The sequence below is a fragment of the Dipteris shenzhenensis genome, chromosome 11, assembly GCF_047967505.1.
Source record: "Dipteris shenzhenensis isolate YYH24624 ecotype China chromosome 11, Dip_SZ_1.0, whole genome shotgun sequence".
Taxonomy (NCBI): Eukaryota; Viridiplantae; Streptophyta; class Polypodiopsida; order Gleicheniales; family Dipteridaceae; genus Dipteris; species Dipteris shenzhenensis.
In genome coordinates this window covers 3,716,721-3,736,513 of record NC_141606.1, presented here as the reverse complement: position 1 = coordinate 3,736,513, position 19,793 = coordinate 3,716,721, and the positions used below count along the sequence as shown (strand labels likewise).

Below are 19,793 nucleotides of genomic sequence, written 5' to 3'. Positions count from 1 at the left end.
CTGAGTTTGGTTTGAGACCCACATATAGGGTTCTTCTATTTCTTTGTACAAGAGTTCTTTTGGCTTTCACAACTAAGAAGAGGAAAACTGTTTTCAACCTCCACCTTTGTGTGTATTCCCCCATTGTGTATGTGAGAAAGCCGCAAGTGAGACTCCTTCCTTCTCTCCCACTATCTTCACATGGTATCAGAGCCTGGTTCATGGTAAGGAGCTTAAGAAAGCAAACCAAGTTCAAGGTGTCCTGGTAAGAGGACCAGTGTTGCTTTCCTTTTTTGAGTTTGGGAGCAAATCTCTGCAGGTAGCACAGTCGAAAAGTGCAAGAGTGCATTGTCTCAGATTGAGACACATATGGCATTGATTATGAAGAAACATTTAGTCCGGTTGCAAGGATGGCAACCGTAAGAGTAGTCATTGCTATGGTTGCATCAAAGGGATGGTCTTTACATCAGATGGATGTAAAGAATGCCTTCTTGCATGGTGATTTGCAAGTAGAGATCTTTATGGAGCAGCCACTAGGTTATGTTCATGTTGTTCATCCTGAGTTTGTTTGCAGGTTGAAGAAAGCCTTGTATGGCTTGAAGCAAGCACCTAGAGCATGGTCTAACAAGATAGGACAGAATCTTGTCACTATTGGCTTTCAGATTTCCAAGGCAGATTTCTCACTTTATGTGAGAAAAACAGAGAAAGGTATTATGCTACTTGTCATTTATGTTGATGATTTGATCATCACAAGTGATAGTGATGAAGATATCCTTCATGTGAAAATGCTATTGAAGCAAAAGTTTGAGATGAAGGATTTGGGAGAGCTGCGTTATTTCTTGGGCATTGAGGTGATTAGATCACCAAGTGGGATATGGCTCTTGCAGAGGTAGTATGATTTGGACATGCTGTCCAAATATGGGATGACAAGCTGTAAGCCTATTTTAGTTCCTTTGGAGCAGAAAGTGAAGCTAAGCGCAGATGCAGGTGAGCTTCTGGAGGACCCTACTATATACAGATGCATAGTAGGAAGTTTGATTTATATGACTATTACCAGGCCAGATTTGAGCTATGCTGTTGGATTGGTAAGTCAGTTTATGCAGGCTCCAAGGAAACCGCATTTGGATGCGGCTAGACGCATACTCAGGTATGTGAAGTCCACATTGCAATATTGACTATTTTATGAGGGGGAATGTTGAGATATCGAGCTCCACTCGTGATATGCCAGGGTGACCGTTGTGCATTTATGTCACCGACTTGTTAGTTGCAGATGCGGTTGGTACATCGCCCATGAATAATAGCTGGATGACAGCTATCCTTATGTACTCTAGTTCGTGGCTCAGTTAGTATGCCACCTTAGTTAGCTGAGTTTGGTTTGAGACCCACATATAGGGTTCTTCTATTTCTTTGTACAAGAGTTCTTTTGGCTTTCACAACTAAGAAGAGGAAAACTGTTTTCAACCTCCACCTTTGTGTGTATTCCCCCATTGTGTATGTGAGAAAGCCACAAGTGAGACTCCTTCCTTCTCTCCCACTATCTTCACAAACTTGTGACCCCCCGTTCTGCCACAAGCTCTGCATGGGATGTACTGAAGTGTTGCACAACCCAGTGTGAAACAAATTCCCAACACCATAGTCAAACGTATAACAAAGCATTAAATCTATGTAGCGTAAAGTTTTGCAAGATACATCCTGTGAGCCGGAACTCAATGTTACTACCAGTGAATTGCAAAATCAACTTCAATGAGGTTGTTGGCCAATAGTAGATTGCTCAGTGAAATGAGAGAGAGACCTCAAATAAGAGGGAACGTAGTGTAGAGATTAACGACCAACTATGCCATTTTTGGGTGGTTTTTTAGCTTGTAACCACAAGACCGAACGTGTTGTTAGACGCTCATATTGTCAAAAGGTCAAAACTTGAACCGCTAACCTTTTTGCACCCCAAACAAGCCATGTAACGACCCTAGAGTGAAGGAGTTTCATGTCTTTGGTTTTGAACCTTTCCAAGACAAAGAAGAGGCTACTTTTCGTTCTAAGTTTTCGTTTCTCTCTGAGGAAATTTCCGCAACAGGATTCTTTTAATGATAAGGCAAGAATTTTGTCTCTACTGAACATCATTTTCTATGCAAAACTGAAGCCCACAAGCAGAAGGTTCTTAAAATAGGCTTCATGCCTTGGACACCGTTGGCTCCAAAATTATACTATGAGGTCTTGCTTGGTAGACTTTGCTCATCAGGAAACATAAATAAGTCTATACCTCTAGTCAGACCATATCGACTCTAATGGTAGAGAGAAGTGAGGCGACACTGCCAGTTTTTCACAGTGTGATGCCATGGATTACTGACTGGGGTGTTAATCTGCTAAGCCTTCAAATCTAACACTGTAAAAAATAACTCTAACATGGGAAAATGGGTGGTTTTACATGATTGAGATGAATATAAAATTGATCTTGATTTACCTGTTGTTCTCAAGGTCAGCATTTATTTAACTTTCAAAGGTTCTTCTTTTTACCCATAATGGATGTTACACAAATGCCATGGATTGTAGAGAGTTTTGTTTGAAACGTCTTATTGAATAGCTAGGTATATAATATGTTAGCACATGGAGTAAAACACAATCATCAAGAACATAGTATTTCACAACTTATTTTGTATAAATGAGATGATGACAAAAACCTCTTACTTCACCAGTAACTATCATGATCAATAATTATAGGTATTCATCTTTTAAAAATGTAGATTAACTTTCTTATCTATATATAGTTTTGAGAAAGAGAGTACAAAGATGTAATTCTTTTGAGTACATTCCATATTTAATCTATATTATATTCGTGTATTCTTCAAGATCCCTTTGCAAAATAAAATAAATAAACACAAAATCTAAATTCCATAGATAGTAATGATTGTAGAGATCTTTGGAAAGAATCATACACACACACACACACACACGCACGCATGCATGCATGCGCATACAGACACACACATACACGCACGCACACATGCACACACACACACAAGAACCACTATATTAAACATTATTTGCAACAAATTTTATGTATTATGGATTTGAAAATGAATGATTTAGGCTATTTTGACAAGTACAATCTATCACTGGAAGTTGGGGAAATTTTGCATCGCAAAAATGGAGATTTGATATTAAAAAATTGAATGAATTTAGGTAGATTGAGGGAAGCTTTCTTGCTAAGAATGAATCGTGAGTCGGTCCACCTTCAACAAATTTTGGATACATGGTTAGATAGCTACAAACACGAACTTGACACTCTATGAATCCAGGAAGGATTGCCCTTTGGACTTTCAAACCGCATAGAATAGTAAAGGCAATAAAATTTTGGTATAAGACTAAGAAATTCCAAGTTCTCGGTATATTGTTTTGCATCACTAGGTCCAATATTTCCAAACCTTGGAACCCTTGAATTCAAAACCTAAAGCCCTTGAGTATCAATCCTAGAACCCTCAAAAGCGTTGAATCTATATCTTCAGAAATATAATCATAACATGTCATACAGTTTTTAGACACAAAGTTTGTTTGTATCTAGTAAGTGATTACATAAATGGATGTATGATGTCTTGGCAAGGCGACTTGATGACATGTTTTTAGGATGAAAAGAGAGGAAATTTTATACTCTACATTGAAGTTTTGTTCTGCTTCAGATTGAAGAAGGAAATGGTCTCATTTAATGGAGCATGTCTTTCAAGCTTGTGGCGACTTTGACAAACTGGTACAATTGAGCTAGTAAGTCATTCCTCCTTCAAGAGTACACTAGAATAATCAACAAAATGAATAAAATAGAATCTTGTAAATGGAGGTTAAATCTCAAGTTCATAATTTGAAATTGGATCCTTTGAACCTCAACAACCTGAAGGCTTGAAGGTTTTGTTAAAAGATAAAAATACAATAAAACAACAAAACAAGCTATAAAGGGTAAAGCTACATCTCCACGTCATAAAAACTGATGGAGTCTTTCTCATGGAAGCACTCAATCATGGCCATAAGTATTCAAGTCATGGCAATGCTGATACTGGCCCGAGGTCCATAAATGTTGTGACATTATCATGCAATAAACTTCAATGGTAAATAGGAAACTAATGTGCCCATATCTTTTAGAGCTAATAAGTTATATCTCTAACTTGGAATAATTCAAGTATCAACCAAAAGTGTAGTGAGGTCAAAGGCCTATTTTAGACATTCCCATTATTGTGCTATTGTCTATAGTGGTATGCTTTAGGCCATGCTTTAGGCCAGGAGAAACTTTAACGAGCCTTTTCCATTTGCATCACCTATACTATCCTAGCAACCATTTTCAAACCCATTCGATTTTGATTGGAGTTGGACCCATGAATTGCTTTTAAGATTCTATTTCATAAGATATACAATTCATTCGTTTTATTTCCTCAATTCAATATCCTTTGTCCAACCATTCCTTCTCCAACTTTGTCATCAAAGTTGGATACCTGATCCGTACTCTAATGAAATGGCTAATGTATGTACGAAGGGCTTCAAAGTAAAAAGAATTGAATCTTAAAATGTAGTTTCCAACAATGTGTAGCCTTTGAATTATGGATGAGAGAGGGATTGATGACAAACAATAAGCAAACTCATTTTATCATCATTGTACAACTTTGTAAGATATAGCTAAAATTACAACAAAGGGTCAAGTCAAACCTTCTTTAAGCAATAACACAAATCGATAGATGAATGTGATTTTCAAATATGTATTTTTTGAAGGCCCTATTCCTTTGGTGATGGAGTGCATGGATAGACCTAACTTAAATTTGTAAGTGCAACTTCTTCATGTTATCTCTATAGTAAGCTTAAAAGTACTGAGTAATGTAAGGGGTTGGAAGAATCATTCCACATAAGTAATTCTTCATGGATCTAATTGAGCTACATGATTTATGCAAACTTTGTATTTTGCCTTTAAAGAGAAATCACGAACATGAAAAGGGGAAAGAGAGCTAATTGGCATATCACACACGCACACATGCACGTAGAGAGAGAGAGAGAGGGAGAGAGAGAGAGAGAGAGAGAGGGAGAGGGAGGGAGAGAGAGAGAGAGAGAGAGAGAGAGAGAGAGGGGGGGGGGGGGGAGAGAGGGAGGGAGGGAGAGAGGGGGAGGGAGGGAGGGAGGGAGAGAGGGGGAGGGAGAGAGGGAGGGAGAGAGGGAGGGAGGAGAGAGAGAGAGAGAGAGAGAGAGAGAGAGAGAGAGAGAGAGAGAGAGAGAGGGAGCATTCTTTGTGAAAAAGCCCATAGTGACTTTAATTTAAGTATAGACATCAACCAACATAACTATGTGGTATAGCATCGAATGATCTTGAGTGCAATAGAGACATATGGAATGAAACACCTTGCAAGGAAAAAGGAAGTTGATGCTAACTTGGTGATAATGCGGAGGCTGGAAAAAGCTAGAAAGGGGGAGCAGCTTCTAAAAGGGAAGAGGGTGTCTTAATTAGTGTAGCATGGTATTTTCCCTAACTTGGCAATCTATTAAAGGCCCTTGCAATAGTAGAGGACACCACGATAGCCTAGTGGTGGGGTTGCCTACCTACCAAGGCGGCAGCCCTCATTCAAGTCCTAAGAGTGTGCTGCGTCTCCACTCTAATAGACCATCCCTAGAGACATAAAAATCAACAATGAAAGACAAGTTTAAATCAAATGATTCAACCTTTTCTTGGTAGAAAAGTTGGAATGTACCAAAGAGATAAGCATCATTGAATGGCACAATAAGATCATTATGCCTTGGAGGCGCATAATTATGCAATCTTGAAATCCTACATACCTTGAGAGAGAGAGAGAGAGAGAGAGAGAGGGGGGGGCGGGGGGGCGTGGAATCCTTCATTGTTGTTAAATTGGAAAGTACACTATTAAAACTCAACATATTAAATGCTACACATCTCTAGCACTATCTTCTTTTATCATAAATATGGGAAAGCAATTGAGAGAGCCATCATGCCTTTGATCTATCGATGTCTCTCTCCTTTCTTTTTGAAATTCTTTGCCCTGGATCATTGTTGAGGCATGATAAGTTGTTTACAAAGGCTAGATAGTGCAGATCTTAAGGAAATAGAGTTTGGACTAGCCTATACCTACCTTTGGCCTTGCACGTAAATGGAAAGCTCACTAATAATTGTCAATCTAAGAGCTTATAGGTGGCCATAGTTAGTATCTTTCAAGGAGCATTCTGCTACACCTTCAAGGAGTTCATTGCTCTTAAGATGGGATAAAGTTGAGCAAGAGAGGTAGCTTCATTTGTGAGCGCAAGGGTCTTGTCCTTAAGATGTGAATTAGATAGAAGTTGAAAAATTTGAAAGGCCTGACATTGTTCTTCGTATAAGTCGGTATATAATGCAGAAAAAGGATGGACAACAGACAAGAACCTCAATTTGAAGGGGGTGGTTTGCACTTTGCCCGTTGAAATGGCATCAACGATAAGGGTGAGAGTGCCGAACAAGAAGATCTAGGCAGCTCAGCTTCTGGTTAGTTCGCCACCGGAATTGTAAACTGGCAACCATTTTCGAAATGTGGGCTTCTTTGCTTGCGTCTATGCGGAAAAGAGGTCTGTGCATCGCCCTTTTTGTGAGGAAGGCGCGGGGTCTTGCCTTGCCAGTCAGCTAGCTTAGGCAGCCGCCAAACTGGCTATGCAGTGCTGCAATGGAAAAAAGAGTGACAGAGTGGCGATGGGATGGTGTAGGGGGAGGGAAGTGGGCGGTGTGAGCACTTCAGAGTGTGTTAGAACGTTGCTGTGAGTGTGATGCGAGGGGTAACATGAATAGTTTTTTGGGTTTGGGCGGAAGGTAAAAGCAGAAACAGGCAGGATTTTGGATATGAGCAGGTGCGAAATTGCTGTCTGCGTGGGTGTAAGGAAAGATGTCGCGGAGCTATAAGCCAAAGTATATGTGTGCTTCATTTGTGAAGATGTTTGATAAGCAATTGCATTGTGTGTGTGTGAGAATGAAGTTAAGAGATTGAATCAATCTGAGTTGCTGAAGCGTTTGAGATTGGAGCTATGAGTAACTGCTTCATCTCTGAAGGTTGCGGCCAATTGAATTTATCTCAACACTGCGTGCAATTTCAAGTTTCAACCTGTGCGCGATTCTACAGAGTGAGTGAATGAGTCTACTGTAATGATTCGTTTGGGGGATGATCTCTCTCTCTCTGTGTTCTGTTTCCAGTGTCCACCTCCATCACAAGATCTTGCTTTCGTGCATCTTGTAGACTTAGACACATACAATCGATTTGGAGAGGGAGAGAGAGAGAGAGAGAGACACACACACACACACTCTCATGTATCGTAGTAAGCTCACACTCATCTAATAACTAGTTTTTGAAGAAGAGATCCCGCTCTCCTTGTAAATGCCTTCCCTTCCAGCTTGCACTTACTCTTAGTGCGGCCCCTGCCGTGCCTGGTGCAAGCTTCCAGCTCTTTTATGGTCAGATTTGTACTCGCCCAGCTGTATCTTCTGCTGCAGCAGGCGCAGCGAGGAGTTGGGGCTGCTGCTTCTGCTCGGTGGTCGCCCCTCCCTCACCTTTACGCAGGTGCTGCCTATCCGCTTTGCTTGCTTCCTCCTCACTGTGCTCCGCCTTTTGGCAGTCCACCGCTCGTGATCCTTGCGTGCCCTGCAGCTTTTCCTGGCGGATGGATCCCCTTGTCTTCCAGGACTCGCTTCTTCCCGACTTTCACCACCGTCTTCGGCCTGGGGAATGCCCACCTCGCATTTACGTCGATAGCGCGGCTGTTGACGGAATTCATGCCAGCCGATAGCGCCTTGGTGTTTTGCAGAAAAGTGAGCGTAGTGCACACCAGCTTTTTACCATTCTGCATAGCACTCTCTCTCGGGCAGTGCGCTCGTCCACCGTTGTAGAAGCGTGCAGATCCGAAGAACCGCAAGTAGACTCTGCGAATCGCTTGACAGTTTCGTTCCGCTTGTGTCGGACTTAGGGGCGTGCATTGCACGCACTTCCTAACACTGTTTCTGTTTCTGGTGCGATGGCGGATATCATGTGTGGCTACTGATTACTATTTGGTGCTCTTTGTGGCAGGAGAGCAGTGGCAACGGATGCAGTTGGCGAGCCGGGTTCTCCTCCAGATCCATTGCCTTGTGAAGAATGAGATTTTGCGACTGTTGCTGCAGAGCTGCTTTCGATCCAGAGAGAACATCTGCCCCGCCACCACGATTCCCTCAACAATAATGTTTTCGTTGTCGAGGCAGAAGGCTTTGATCAGCTTGGATTGTCGCAATCCCATCTAGAACGCAGCGAAAATGGGCACCGGGAACTTCCTAGACAACGAGCTGTCCAAGAAGACGGGCATTTTTGGGCTCAAACTCTGGGCCGTTATCGGCATAGGAGTCGGGGCATTCATCGTCCTTATCCTCTTCTTTCTGTCTCTATGGCTAAGCTCGAGGAAGAAATCCGCAGAGAAGCTTCCGCCCGGCGTTCTGATCCCGAAGGTCTCCAAAGATATTAAGGTGGATCGAGCCCGAAAGCCCATCCCACAGCTGCTCTCCGATGGCCCCTGTCGCTCTCCAAGCAACGTTTCAGAAGACAGGACCATGGAAAAGGAGGTGGTGCACGTTGGGCACGGGGCTACCCCCATGGATCGCAGCTTTGACACGGGCAAATCAAACCGGGAAGCTGAAAGAGATTTTGAAGGCAGGGGTCCGGAAAAAACAAGGCAACCGCCATCCCGGCTGAGAGGAGAAGAGGGCCGCTTGGAGCTCGCTAACAGGGTCCATTTGCCAGCGGTGGAAAGGGGCTTTGTGGATGGGGAGAGGAGGGCGTATCATTCTCTGGACAGAGGTTCAAGTGCTAGTGGCGACTCTCGTTCTGCTGAGTCTCCGGCTCCATCACCAGCTGCAGGGATGTCAATGCCTGAGGTCTCCCACTTAGGCTGGGGTCATTGGTACACTCTCCGCGAACTTGAAGCTGCAACCGATTCCTTCGCTGACGCCAGTGTGCTTGGGGAGGGTGGCTATGGCATCGTGTATTATGGTCTATTGCCTGATGGCACTCGCATTGCTGTGAAGAACCTCTTGAACAACAGGTTCAAATCTCATCCTCCAATGTATGGGCAACCTACACGATTTTCAATACGGAATTGTGATCCTGAACATGTTCAACTGGCTTTTGGGTTTTGCAGAGGCCAAGCTGAAAGGGAATTCAAGGTAGAGGTGGAGGCCATAGGGCGAGTGAGACATAAGAATCTTGTTCGCCTTATTGGATACTGCATGGAGGGCTCACATAGGTGAAAATTTTCGCCTTCATTTTCTTTTGTGATATTAATATAAAACTAGCACCTCCGATGGATGAGAAATCATCTTCTAAGATACCATCTCCGCAATTCCGAGGTCTTTAAACTTCTACAATTGGTATATATTCCCCTTTGTCCTGAAAGGACTGCAGAACGTCTCTTCCTGCTTATTTTATATTCTACCTGGTTCTTCAAACGTGTCCACTTTTTGAGAATCTTAGGCCCTGGCCCCTCTGATTCTGTGTTTTTTACTGTATTGAAAAATGTATGGGAAGGTTTTCCTATGTGTTCAACAAATGTGTTTTTTTACTGTATTCATAGATATATGGGAAGGCTTTCCTATCTGTTGTTCCATAGTATTCATCGTGTCTACTTTCTTCGCCAGAATGCTCGTATATGAGTACATTGACAACGGAAATTTGGAGCAATGGCTTCATGGACCTCTAGGAGAAAATCAGCCAATGTCTTGGGATAAACGAATGAAGATTATTCTTGGTACTGCAAAGGGGTAATTTCTTGAGCTATTGATTCTTTTCCCTGTCCTTTCTTTGTCGTTTGTTACAAAAGGAACACAAGAGGAAGCAAATTAATGGTAGAATGGACACGTTTTTGAACGAGATCAGATATTGTGATTTTAGGGTGAGTAAGTTGCTCTCATGAAAGATTTCAAATTGGCTAAGCCGTCAACGTAGATGTCGAGACACACTGTCCATAACGGATGTAGCACATAAGTCTTCTAAGACTCTAGGATGGACTCTTAGTCCTTCACTAACATTTTGGTTTGGATGGACTCTCAGTCCTTACGATTGTGGTATCTTTAATCTCATAGACCATTTGGTCTTTCGTAGACTATAATATTCTCTCTCTCTCTCTCTCTCTCTACAACCTGTTAGCTGTTTGATAATTCAGAAGCATGTACTGAAATGAAAGGCACAACTTTTTTCGTGTTGTGATTGTCAGGGAATGCTGGATTCGGTTGCGATTCCCCCACCTGCACAGAGAGTATTTTCTTTTATTATATTGTTGCCAAAAGGTTGATAATACACCTCTAGGAAAGGGCTGTCTCTTCTTGTAACTGTGGAGGTGGAGAGAGGCAGGCTGCTGCTCTTCTCCCACGCCTATCTGCTCTCACAAGGGTACTGGATCCTCCTGGGTCTGCTGGAGCATTGGCCGGTGCTCTGAAGCTGCTGCTGCTGCTGTTGTCGATGGAGAAATGAGGGGGAGAATGATTTTTTGTATAGCTCTGGACACCTCCTCCTGCAGGGACTTTAGAGCCTAGGCCGGCTGACCTGACTGCTGACTGACTACGTCTATGGGCTCAACTGACCCCCAGCCTGTCAGAAGCAGCCCTGACCTGCCATGTGGCAGTCAATTGACTTCTATGACCTCTCTGCATGCCCCACTTGCTGTACGGGCCATGTGGCAGCCCCTAGTTGGCTGCTGGCAGCATGCTTTGTCAAGTTGGCTGCCATACGGCTGATGTGGCCCTGCATCACTGACTGCTATCTTCGTGGCCTCCTGTAGGCTAGATGGCCTCAGCATGCCATGGCCTGTAGAGCCCATGACATACATGCAGGAAGAAAGCAACTGACAAGAAGGACAGCAAAGGAAAGACCAAAGAGAAGACAAAGAGCAGTCCGAATGCAGTCATCTACAAGCTCTTTTCTCATTATTGAGAAGATCCCATCATTGCAAATATGGTATTATAACCAAAACATGTATCGTATGTTGACAATGGTGCTACTAGGCATATGGCCAACAAACGGGAGTAGTGCTGCTCCATCAAATTGGTGGACCCTAGGTTTGAGTTCCTATTAGTGACATTTTGAGATGTCTAATGTAGGGAGTCAACAATGTTCCATGCATTCTCAGAACAAGTGAGACCTAAGCTGCGCAAGAATCTTCTCTCTGCTCATCCTTTTACTAGGAATGGAATGAAGGTAGAACTTAGAAGCATTACTAAGTTGATTGTCTAGCATGGTTGATTCTGTAAATGTTTTGCTTGCCATGCATCCAGTGCTGACATCCCCTTGCTCCTGTCTCTACTCCTCTTGAAATACATGCATGTAACATGCAGGGACTTACTGCCATGCCATGCTCGGAAATCCAACGAGGCATATGAGACTAACTACTGTGCTGTGCGGAAGCAAACTGAGTGTCTGTCCATGAAGGTGTGCCAAAGAACGCAATCATGAAGGACACTAGAGATCTTCCTAACCATGTACACATGCTTTATTTATAATGTATAAATGATGGCAAAAATGCCTAAATGACTTGGCTGTATATGACTGCAAAATGGATACGAATATGTATCATGTGCACTACTGCCAATGCGGGATGACTACTGAGGAGACCCTCTAATCTCCATACTGATGCAGCACTATGCTGGAGTAAATGCCAGGACCGGATGCTGGAAATGACTGGACACAACGGAGGGCTGAGGCTCCTTAAATAAGGCCTGAAATCAGCCAGTTGACCAACCAGGTCAACCGATCTGGTCCCGCCAACCAGCTGACCCAACTGGTCGGCCTGACCTGGTCAGGTCAACCTGCTGCTTGGTTATGCCCTCGCTGGCTCTGACGATGGTGTGCACTTTGGTGCCTTTGCTGGCCCTGAATCCTTGCCAAAGAGGTTCTGAATTATGCTGCCAATTGCTGACTTCGCAGCCAGGTGTCACTGCCACCTGTGTCTTACACCGGTGCACGTAACAATGCAAGTTGTTTTTATTATTATGATTGTCATTTAGTTGTTGATCTCTGTTGGATCATGAGGATCCTTGATAAAGTCAGGAAACATGTTCTACAGGATGATTGTATTAACAACTCAAGCCAATACAGCTCCAAAAAGTTGTGGTGCAAAAGAAATGGATTGATAGATGGGGTACATCCCTCTCAGGATATATGTCTTCTTGCATGATGGACAAGTAAGCGAACAAAGGCTCCAAAAAGTTGTGGCACGAGGGGTATGGGCATTTTCACATGGACATGCAGAGGATGGAGGTGAGGTGAATTACTTTCATTGGAGTCAAATCAATTTCACAACTCAAGAGGGATGAAGTGATGGTTCTGTAGGATCCCGTAGGATAGAATAGATGCATCTCGCAAGAGGTGTGAGAGCACAATGAAAGCAATATGGTAGATCTCTATTATGATTGTGAGAAAGAATACTCTTTTATAGAAAGGGGGAGAAGGTAATACCTTCCCTACATAGTGGCAATCAGCCCCTGCATCAGTGGGAATCAATCCCTACATCAGTGGGATTGCCTTTGTCTTACATCATCACTTAGGTCACACACTAGACACATCATAGCACTTGATGTGCCTTTACAACACACACAAACACACATGTGACTCCCCTAGATGCACACATGCATCATAGAGCAAGCCCTTGATCATACTTACCCCAACAAACCCCCCTCAAGGGATTGCCTCTTGCAGTGTCAAGGATTCATCTAGTCTCATAGTTTCTCATGCCATCTCATGGTGGTCAAGGATTAATCTATGGCTAGGATCTCATGCTAGCAAGGGTTCCCAAGGGTGTGAGTTTTAGAGAAATGGGATAGTCAAAACACATATCACATGGTCTACATCATATGGTGACCAGAGGTGATTTAGATAACATATTCTTTTTGGAGTACTACTCTAGGCAGAGAACCTCAAAATTTTGACCAAGTGATGATAAACAAAAAAGACAAAGTGCCTAAAAAGCATAGTCTTCATTTTCTTCATTTGCTGATGGAGTTCTTCCTTTAGGCATAATTGCTTTGTTGTTGAAGTAGTCCTTCTTGTCTTTAGCTTTTCTTTTGTAGACTTCTTTCCATTCACAACATTCCATATCTTCTTTTTCATAAGCATAAGCTTGGCTTTTGTTTGCCAAGTATGGAAACTAGTTCCAACCAACTTCTCAAAAAAGGTCTTAGCTTCCATGGTAAGGTCTTACCCAAGGGCAGTGTCTAGTGCCTTACAAGTGAAAATATGAGCAAAAATAATCCTTCAAAGTATTTAGAGTAGCAAAGACTTGTAACCAAATTCCATACTACAAATCATAATGAAAATGATGCCTTCACTTGCATGCTTCATAGAGGTGGCTAAATGAAAGCATTCCAAGCAAATCCAGGTGTAGCAACTTAAAGCAAAGCTGTAGCCATAGTTGTATTGAAGCCATCAACACTTTAAAACATCAGAAATGCCAAAGTAGCATCTAATGTAGCATCAAACTCACAACATTGTCAAAACTGTCCAAAACACAGACCAGAACTTGGAGGGTGCAATTCTCACAGCTCATAGCTCTATTCAAGGGGATTTTTATGCAGGAAGAAGGGCCTTATACCAGAGAAGGGCTACCAGCAAGGAGAGGCGAAATGCCGCGTCACGTCGCCATAGCCAGCAGCTTGAAAGTCAACTGGTTTTTTTGCTGTTTCTCCCTCCTTGGTGAACCATTTCCCTTCAAATCTGGACAGGAGCTAGCTCATACTGTTGTGCAAGCTTGGCTCAGAGGAATTTTGGAATGGCTGCTCCAGCAAGTCGCATTGTAAGAAAAGGCGTCAGGGAGTGTGAGTGTTGGCATTTCACATATAGTCGAAATTTCACCAAAAGCTTGCAGCTGGAAGTTCGCCCATACAAGAGGAGTTTGCAGCTCAGAGGGTTTGGGCAATGGTTGTTTGTAGGCAGAGAACAGAGCTCTCAAAGATTTTGGGAAGGAGGAGGAAAATGGAGAAGATGAAGAAACTTGTAGTTTATGCTAGAGATAGCATCTAATGCTAGGCTAGGCTAGATCTAGAACCTAAAGCTTTGATACCATTTGTAGGATCCCGTAGGATAGAATAGATGCATCTTGCAAGAGGTGTGAGAGCACAATGAAAGCAATATGGTAGATCTCTATTATGATTGTGAGAGAGAAGACTCTCTTTTATAGAAAGGGGGAGAAGGTAATACCTTCCCTACATAGTGGCAATCAGCCCCTACATGAGTGGGAATCAATCCCTACATCAGTGGGATTGCCTTTGTCTTACATCATCACTTAGGTCACACACTAGACACATCATAGCACTTGATGTGCCTTTACAACACACACAAATACACATGTGACTCCCCTAGATGCACACATGCACCATAAAGCAAGCCCTTGATCATACTTACCCCAACAGGTTCTACATCATAGGATGGGTAGTAAAATGGCAAATAGGGGACTTTCAACAAAGCTCAATAAATTTCCTAGCTCAAGAGTTCAAGTGTCAACTTACGATGGAAGAACATATAAAATTGAGATGGCGAGGTCAATGGACAATGGCAAGGGGCTTCAACATCTTCATATTGGATTGTTCTACCAAATGGTACAACGAAAGACTTTACAAAGCGCTTGAAGGTTTGAAGGTTTTTGATTTCAAGTGTTTCATGCAAGACAAAGCTTGAATATAAATGCTCACATGACGAATGCAAGACAAAGCTTGAATAAAAATGTCAAGAATTTATATTCTAGGATACGATGTAGAATTTATATTCCAAGTTGTGGCCTGCTGGTATTGCGATAATTCTTATATCTTAAATGGTGCGTTGCCCTATCAGCTAGATTTAGATGCTCCTTTGGGAGAGACTAAAATGAAATTGTTTAGACTTCACAAGCAGTTGTAGCTTGAATGAAGGGATTTTGGACTAGTCTTCGTCATGGTTGAGTCTGCCCTTCACCTCCGGAGTGCCGACAGAAACTCAGTACGAAGACTTTGTATAAATAGATGCTCAAGTATGTGTGGGGGTGTGTGGATTGATATGTGTGAGAGCATATTTTTATACTATGGTCTACACCCACTGTTGGGTAACAGATGACGTCAGTGGTGATGTCATAGTAGCTATTGGGAATGTTCTTGGATTCATCTAGGTATAGGATACAATGTAGAGTCAATGTCACGTGCACCAGTGCTAGGCACAGGAGGCAGTGACACTTGGCTGCACAGTCAATTGTTTCCCAGCATCAATTAGCAGCAGATTTGCATGGTTTTGGACACAGAAGACAATGCAGGTAAAAAACACAGAGTTGACTTTCCAACCATGGTCAATGTTGACTTTGACTGACTGGTCAACTGTTGGCATTGACCGCTGACCAAGGTCAACAGTCGGCGTTGACCATCCGACCAGGGTCAGTCAGTTTGCCCTAAAAGTCTACAAAAGGAGGTCATTTTATTCGTTCAAGCATCATTCATTCCAACAGACATTCCAGGCGGTTTGGCCCTCCATTAGCATATACCACAACTTTCCACCACCGTTTAGCGTGCATCAGTCAGCCACAGTCCCTCAGTTAGCATACAGCAGTATTCAGCAGTATATTTTCCTTCCAAAAAGGGTGGTCATCACAAAATAAAAAATCTACCATAAGGTGGTGGTGTTTCTTGAGTGAGCCAATTCTTGTAAAGAGATAAAAAATGACACTATGAAGATGAGATTAGGGGCTGATTCATCCATTGGATATTGCAGATTGGGATAGCAAGCTCACAAGCAATATTTGGAGAGCCTTATATTTAAAAACCTAAGTTGAAGCTTTCCTCATCCTTTCATCCTCAATCAGAAAGAAAGTGTAGGAGTTAATAAGATATTGTTTGAGCTTTTTAATAGCTATCTTCATGATATCAGACTGGAAAAATACCTGCAGCTAGGGAGTTGGTCCAAAAACAACACACTTCCTTCTTTCATTGATGTGTGTAAAATAAAGTTTTTGCTGCTGATTAGTCAATGTAGAATCATGAGAAGACATATAATGGTATATGGAAGCACAATATTCAATCATAGAACTGCCTGCCAACATGTAAACTACAATTGGAATTGGAGACTGGTTGAGTGTAAAGAAGAGGATTGGAAGTTGCTGAAATTGAATAAGGCAAGGCTCAGTAAGACATGGGTTGGAAACTGTATTGTGTATTTCAAGAAGTCAAGGCTTTTGCTAGAAACCGTATTGTCTAAATTAAGCTTGCTTTAAGGTATTATCAACCATTCTTAATTTCATCAAAACCGACCAATATGGCTTTTCATGTACATTTACCATGTCATGGTGACTACATAATGTAACCCTGTAGGAACTCTTGTTTCTGATGAGCATCAGAAGTTGACAATGATATTGAGAAGGCATAGAGCGTGTGTGGAAGTTCCTTGTTATTACAAGACTCTACGTGACTGGGGTCATGAGTTTCAGTTTGGAGATCACTGACATTTAGTGGCAAGTATTAAATCATGTTTGATGTTTTGTTGGTGAGATATTGCTAGTATATTTAGTGGATGCCTCAAACGATGGATCAGAGCCATATTGTGGCTTGAGAGATTCAACTTTGATCATATAAGGACCATACCTTGGAGCCATTTTCACTCAATTATAATATCAAGATGCATACTAGATTGCAACGCATATACTAAGTGGCTTGGGAGCTAAGCCTTGAGTTGATGGGAGAGATAGAGAGTCTATGAGGCAGACACTGCTTTTTATGCCATCACTTTCTTGTGGCTTGGAGAACGAGCCTTGCAAATGATGGTGGAGATACAGGCTGAGCATAACTCAATCTCAAACAGTGAGCTATCCCTGTAAGCCCTCCTCTCTTCTCAGTCTTAGACAGGAGATGAAATCCTCTCAGGGCTGGAAAGGTGCCTGAGTTGTGTGTGTGTGTGTATGTGTGTGCGTGTGTGTGTGTGAGAGAAGAGAGAGAGAGATTTTCGGATTGGGATTTTAAATGTGTTCTTGGCAATTGCAGGCTGGCCTATTTGCATGAAGGTCTAGAGCCAAAGGTTGTTCATCGGGATGTGAAGTCCAGCAACATTTTAATAGACAGCCAATGGAACCCAAAAGTTTCAGACTTCGGCCTGGCAAAACTATTAGGAGCAGGAAACAGCCATGTCACCACAAGGGTTATGGGCACTTTTGGGTATGTTGTTGGCTTTCAAGATGTTCTAGCTAAAACGTTTCAGTTATTGTTTGAAGGGATTTCAGCTTTACTTTTTGTGTGCAGATATGTTGCTCCTGAATATGCAAGCACCGGCATGCTAAATGAGAAAAGTGATGTGTATAGTTATGGCGTTCTCCTTATGGAATTGATCACAGGACGAGATCCTGTGGATTACAGCAGGCCAGCTGGAGAGGTGAAAGCTCAATGCTGTGTAGGTTGTCAAGCATAATTTCAAGTTTTGGAAAGTTTCTGGTCATGTTCAGTCCCAAGGTGGTTTGTTGCAGGTGAATCTAGTGGACTGGTTAAAAATGATGGTTGGCAGTCGTCGATCAGACGAGGTTGCAGATCCAAAGATGGTGGACAAGCCATCACCACGAGCTCTGAAGAGAGCACTGCTAGTTGCTTTGCGGTGTGTAGATCCTGATGCCCAAAAGCGGCCAAAGATGGGGCATGTGGTGCATATGCTTGAGGCAGATGATACTCCCTTCCGTGATGTGAGTGAGATAAACCTTTCTACTTGGTTTACCCCCTTTTCTCAGTCGCTGCGACAAAATTTGTTGCTCTACGGTTCTGGGTGCAAGTGGCCCTGATTGGCTGCTGTAGGATATGCAAGGAGATTGACATTCTGCATGTAATTAATTTGTAAGATTGGAAATCTTATGAAGTTATATATTCATTTCATGTGCTATATATCAATGTTTCCGCAAATTAAGTTATTAAAATCTTTCTTTTGATGTGAATAGGAACGCAAAAATTCTCGGGACTCTCTTAGAGTTAAAAAAGGTCCTCATCATTTGCAAAATCAAGCCATTCCAGATAGTCCTTCCTATGCTGCAGCTCAAAGGGAATCAGCTGCATGGAGAGCAGTCCACAAAGATGTTCCACGGAGAGCAATCCCTGATGATAGTGATCCAGAGATCGAGTCCCCTAGCACTGTTGATCCTAGAGCAAGGTGGCGCAGATATGAAGTTTGAGAGCTGTTGGGCTTTCAAAGCTCCTATGGGAGTTTCTTGAGCAAATGGCCATATACCCGTGCATGTCTTGAGCTCCTACATAAAAATTTCCAATCGGAAGCATGTTCAAGGGATTCTGTGTGTATGTATACACCATTTGTATGTATTAATCCAGTTTGAGGACTGAAGAAGGTAGTGTTTATGACTCATTCTTTCATGCTTTTTCAGTGTAACTGTAGGTTATTTCTTGACGTCACAAGCACACTTCTTCAGTTTTAATGAACATCGAGGGCAATTCTCTTTTCTAGAATCATCCGTGTTTATCAAGTCTGAATAGGCCTCGTTTGGAACTGAAGAAAACAGAGTAGATATTAGCGTGTCTCCAATAGGAGGTTTGGATACATCTCAAGGTGTTCATGGGAGATCTACATATATTCATATTTAGAGAAAATACATACGTACATATATGTATTTACACGCCTGCTCGTGCGCACACATGCATGCATACATATGTATGTATGCATGCATGTATACTCAGTACAAAGACCTTTGTATAAATGAATGCTCAAATATGTGGGTGTGTGGGTTTGTACTGTGAGAGCATATGTTTATATTATGGTCTACACCCGGTGTTGGGTGTTAATGATGTTAGTGGGATGTCATAGTAGCTAGGCCTTGTGATATATGGAGTTTATGGTTTTCAATCTTGTGGGTGACTATCATGAGATTGAAACTGCATTATGTGTCATGTTTATAGAGGATGAGTTTGGGCATGTTCTTGGATTTATCTAGATGTGTGTGCGTGTTGCACGTTTTTTGGCGGAGTCTATTTAACAAAAATTCCTTCCTTAGACTTGAAATCCTTGTCAAATCTCCCTCTACTAAGACTGAGGGAGATAAGACGATATTGATAGATAACAATGAAATTTATGTATCTTTGATCCATGAATAAAATCTAATGCTCTTCCGGTTGGGCCTTGAAGGATGTAACACCATTCTTGACAAACATCATCAAGGGTAAAAAAAATTATATGTAGGGAACCAAGTCAAACATGCAATAGTCAAGTAGCTAATTTCAAATATTCCAATTTCTTTAAAAGCTTTGTTGCTTAAAGCACTCTATCAATTTGTTGACATGAGAAATCATCCATCCCCATGGATAGCCAAGATGATGAACGAGTTGGCTTGGCAAAACAATTTCACTAGGCTAGAGAAGATGCTAGTCATGCAGAGGCAGAAGCTTGGATTTTTGAAAGTTAACTTCCAAACCAAGAGCCAATCCGCACAATGATAAAGCACGCACGAGTTTTAAAGATCCTTCTCAATATTCTTGGTAGTGAAGAAGGAATCATCAACAAAAGCTTGTTCAATCATGGGATTTCTTTCATGAATCTCCAAACATGCAAAGCATCAATAGCCACAAGATGACCTATGTATTGAGGCATAAGATGAGTGGCTATTGCATACAACAAGGCACTAAGAGGGCATCCCTATCGTACCAAAGGATGGATGGAGAGTCCATTGATTAGACACTCTTAGACATAAAGCAAGTGGCTTTGCTATCATAGTACAACCAATATATAATACGTTGGAGTTTTTCTCCAAATTCCAAACATTGCATGGTTTGTAAGATAAAATCCCTTTGTACAATATCACATGCTTTAGTGACGTCT

The 19,793-nt window shown here is 42.2% G+C and overlaps 1 protein-coding gene across 7 annotated transcripts; it reads left to right on the top strand.

The window, feature by feature from the left end:
- Window positions 1-6,372: 6,372 nt before the first annotated feature.
- LOC147896500 (putative serine/threonine-protein kinase At1g01540) lies at window positions 6,373-18,329 on the top strand. Of its 7 annotated transcripts, XM_087381047.1 has the most exons (8): window positions 7,324-7,780; window positions 8,037-9,039; window positions 9,136-9,240; window positions 9,632-9,754; window positions 16,976-17,146; window positions 17,231-17,360; window positions 17,452-17,661; window positions 17,911-18,329. In XM_087381047.1, the coding sequence occupies exons 2-8, from the start codon at window positions 8,258-8,260 to the stop codon at window positions 18,139-18,141; spliced, it is 1,752 nt and encodes a 583-aa protein (XP_087237173.1). In that variant the 5' UTR covers window positions 7,324-7,780; window positions 8,037-8,257; the 3' UTR covers window positions 18,142-18,329. The 7 variants fall into 7 exon arrangements, with proteins under 7 accessions (XP_087237168.1, XP_087237172.1, XP_087237170.1 ...); XM_087381042.1 differs by lacking the exon at window positions 7,324-7,780 and adding an exon at window positions 6,373-6,472 and having other exon boundaries at window positions 16,976-17,360; XM_087381046.1 differs by lacking the exon at window positions 7,324-7,780 and adding an exon at window positions 6,427-6,552 and having other exon boundaries at window positions 16,976-17,360.
- Window positions 18,330-19,793: the final 1,464 nt, after the last annotated feature.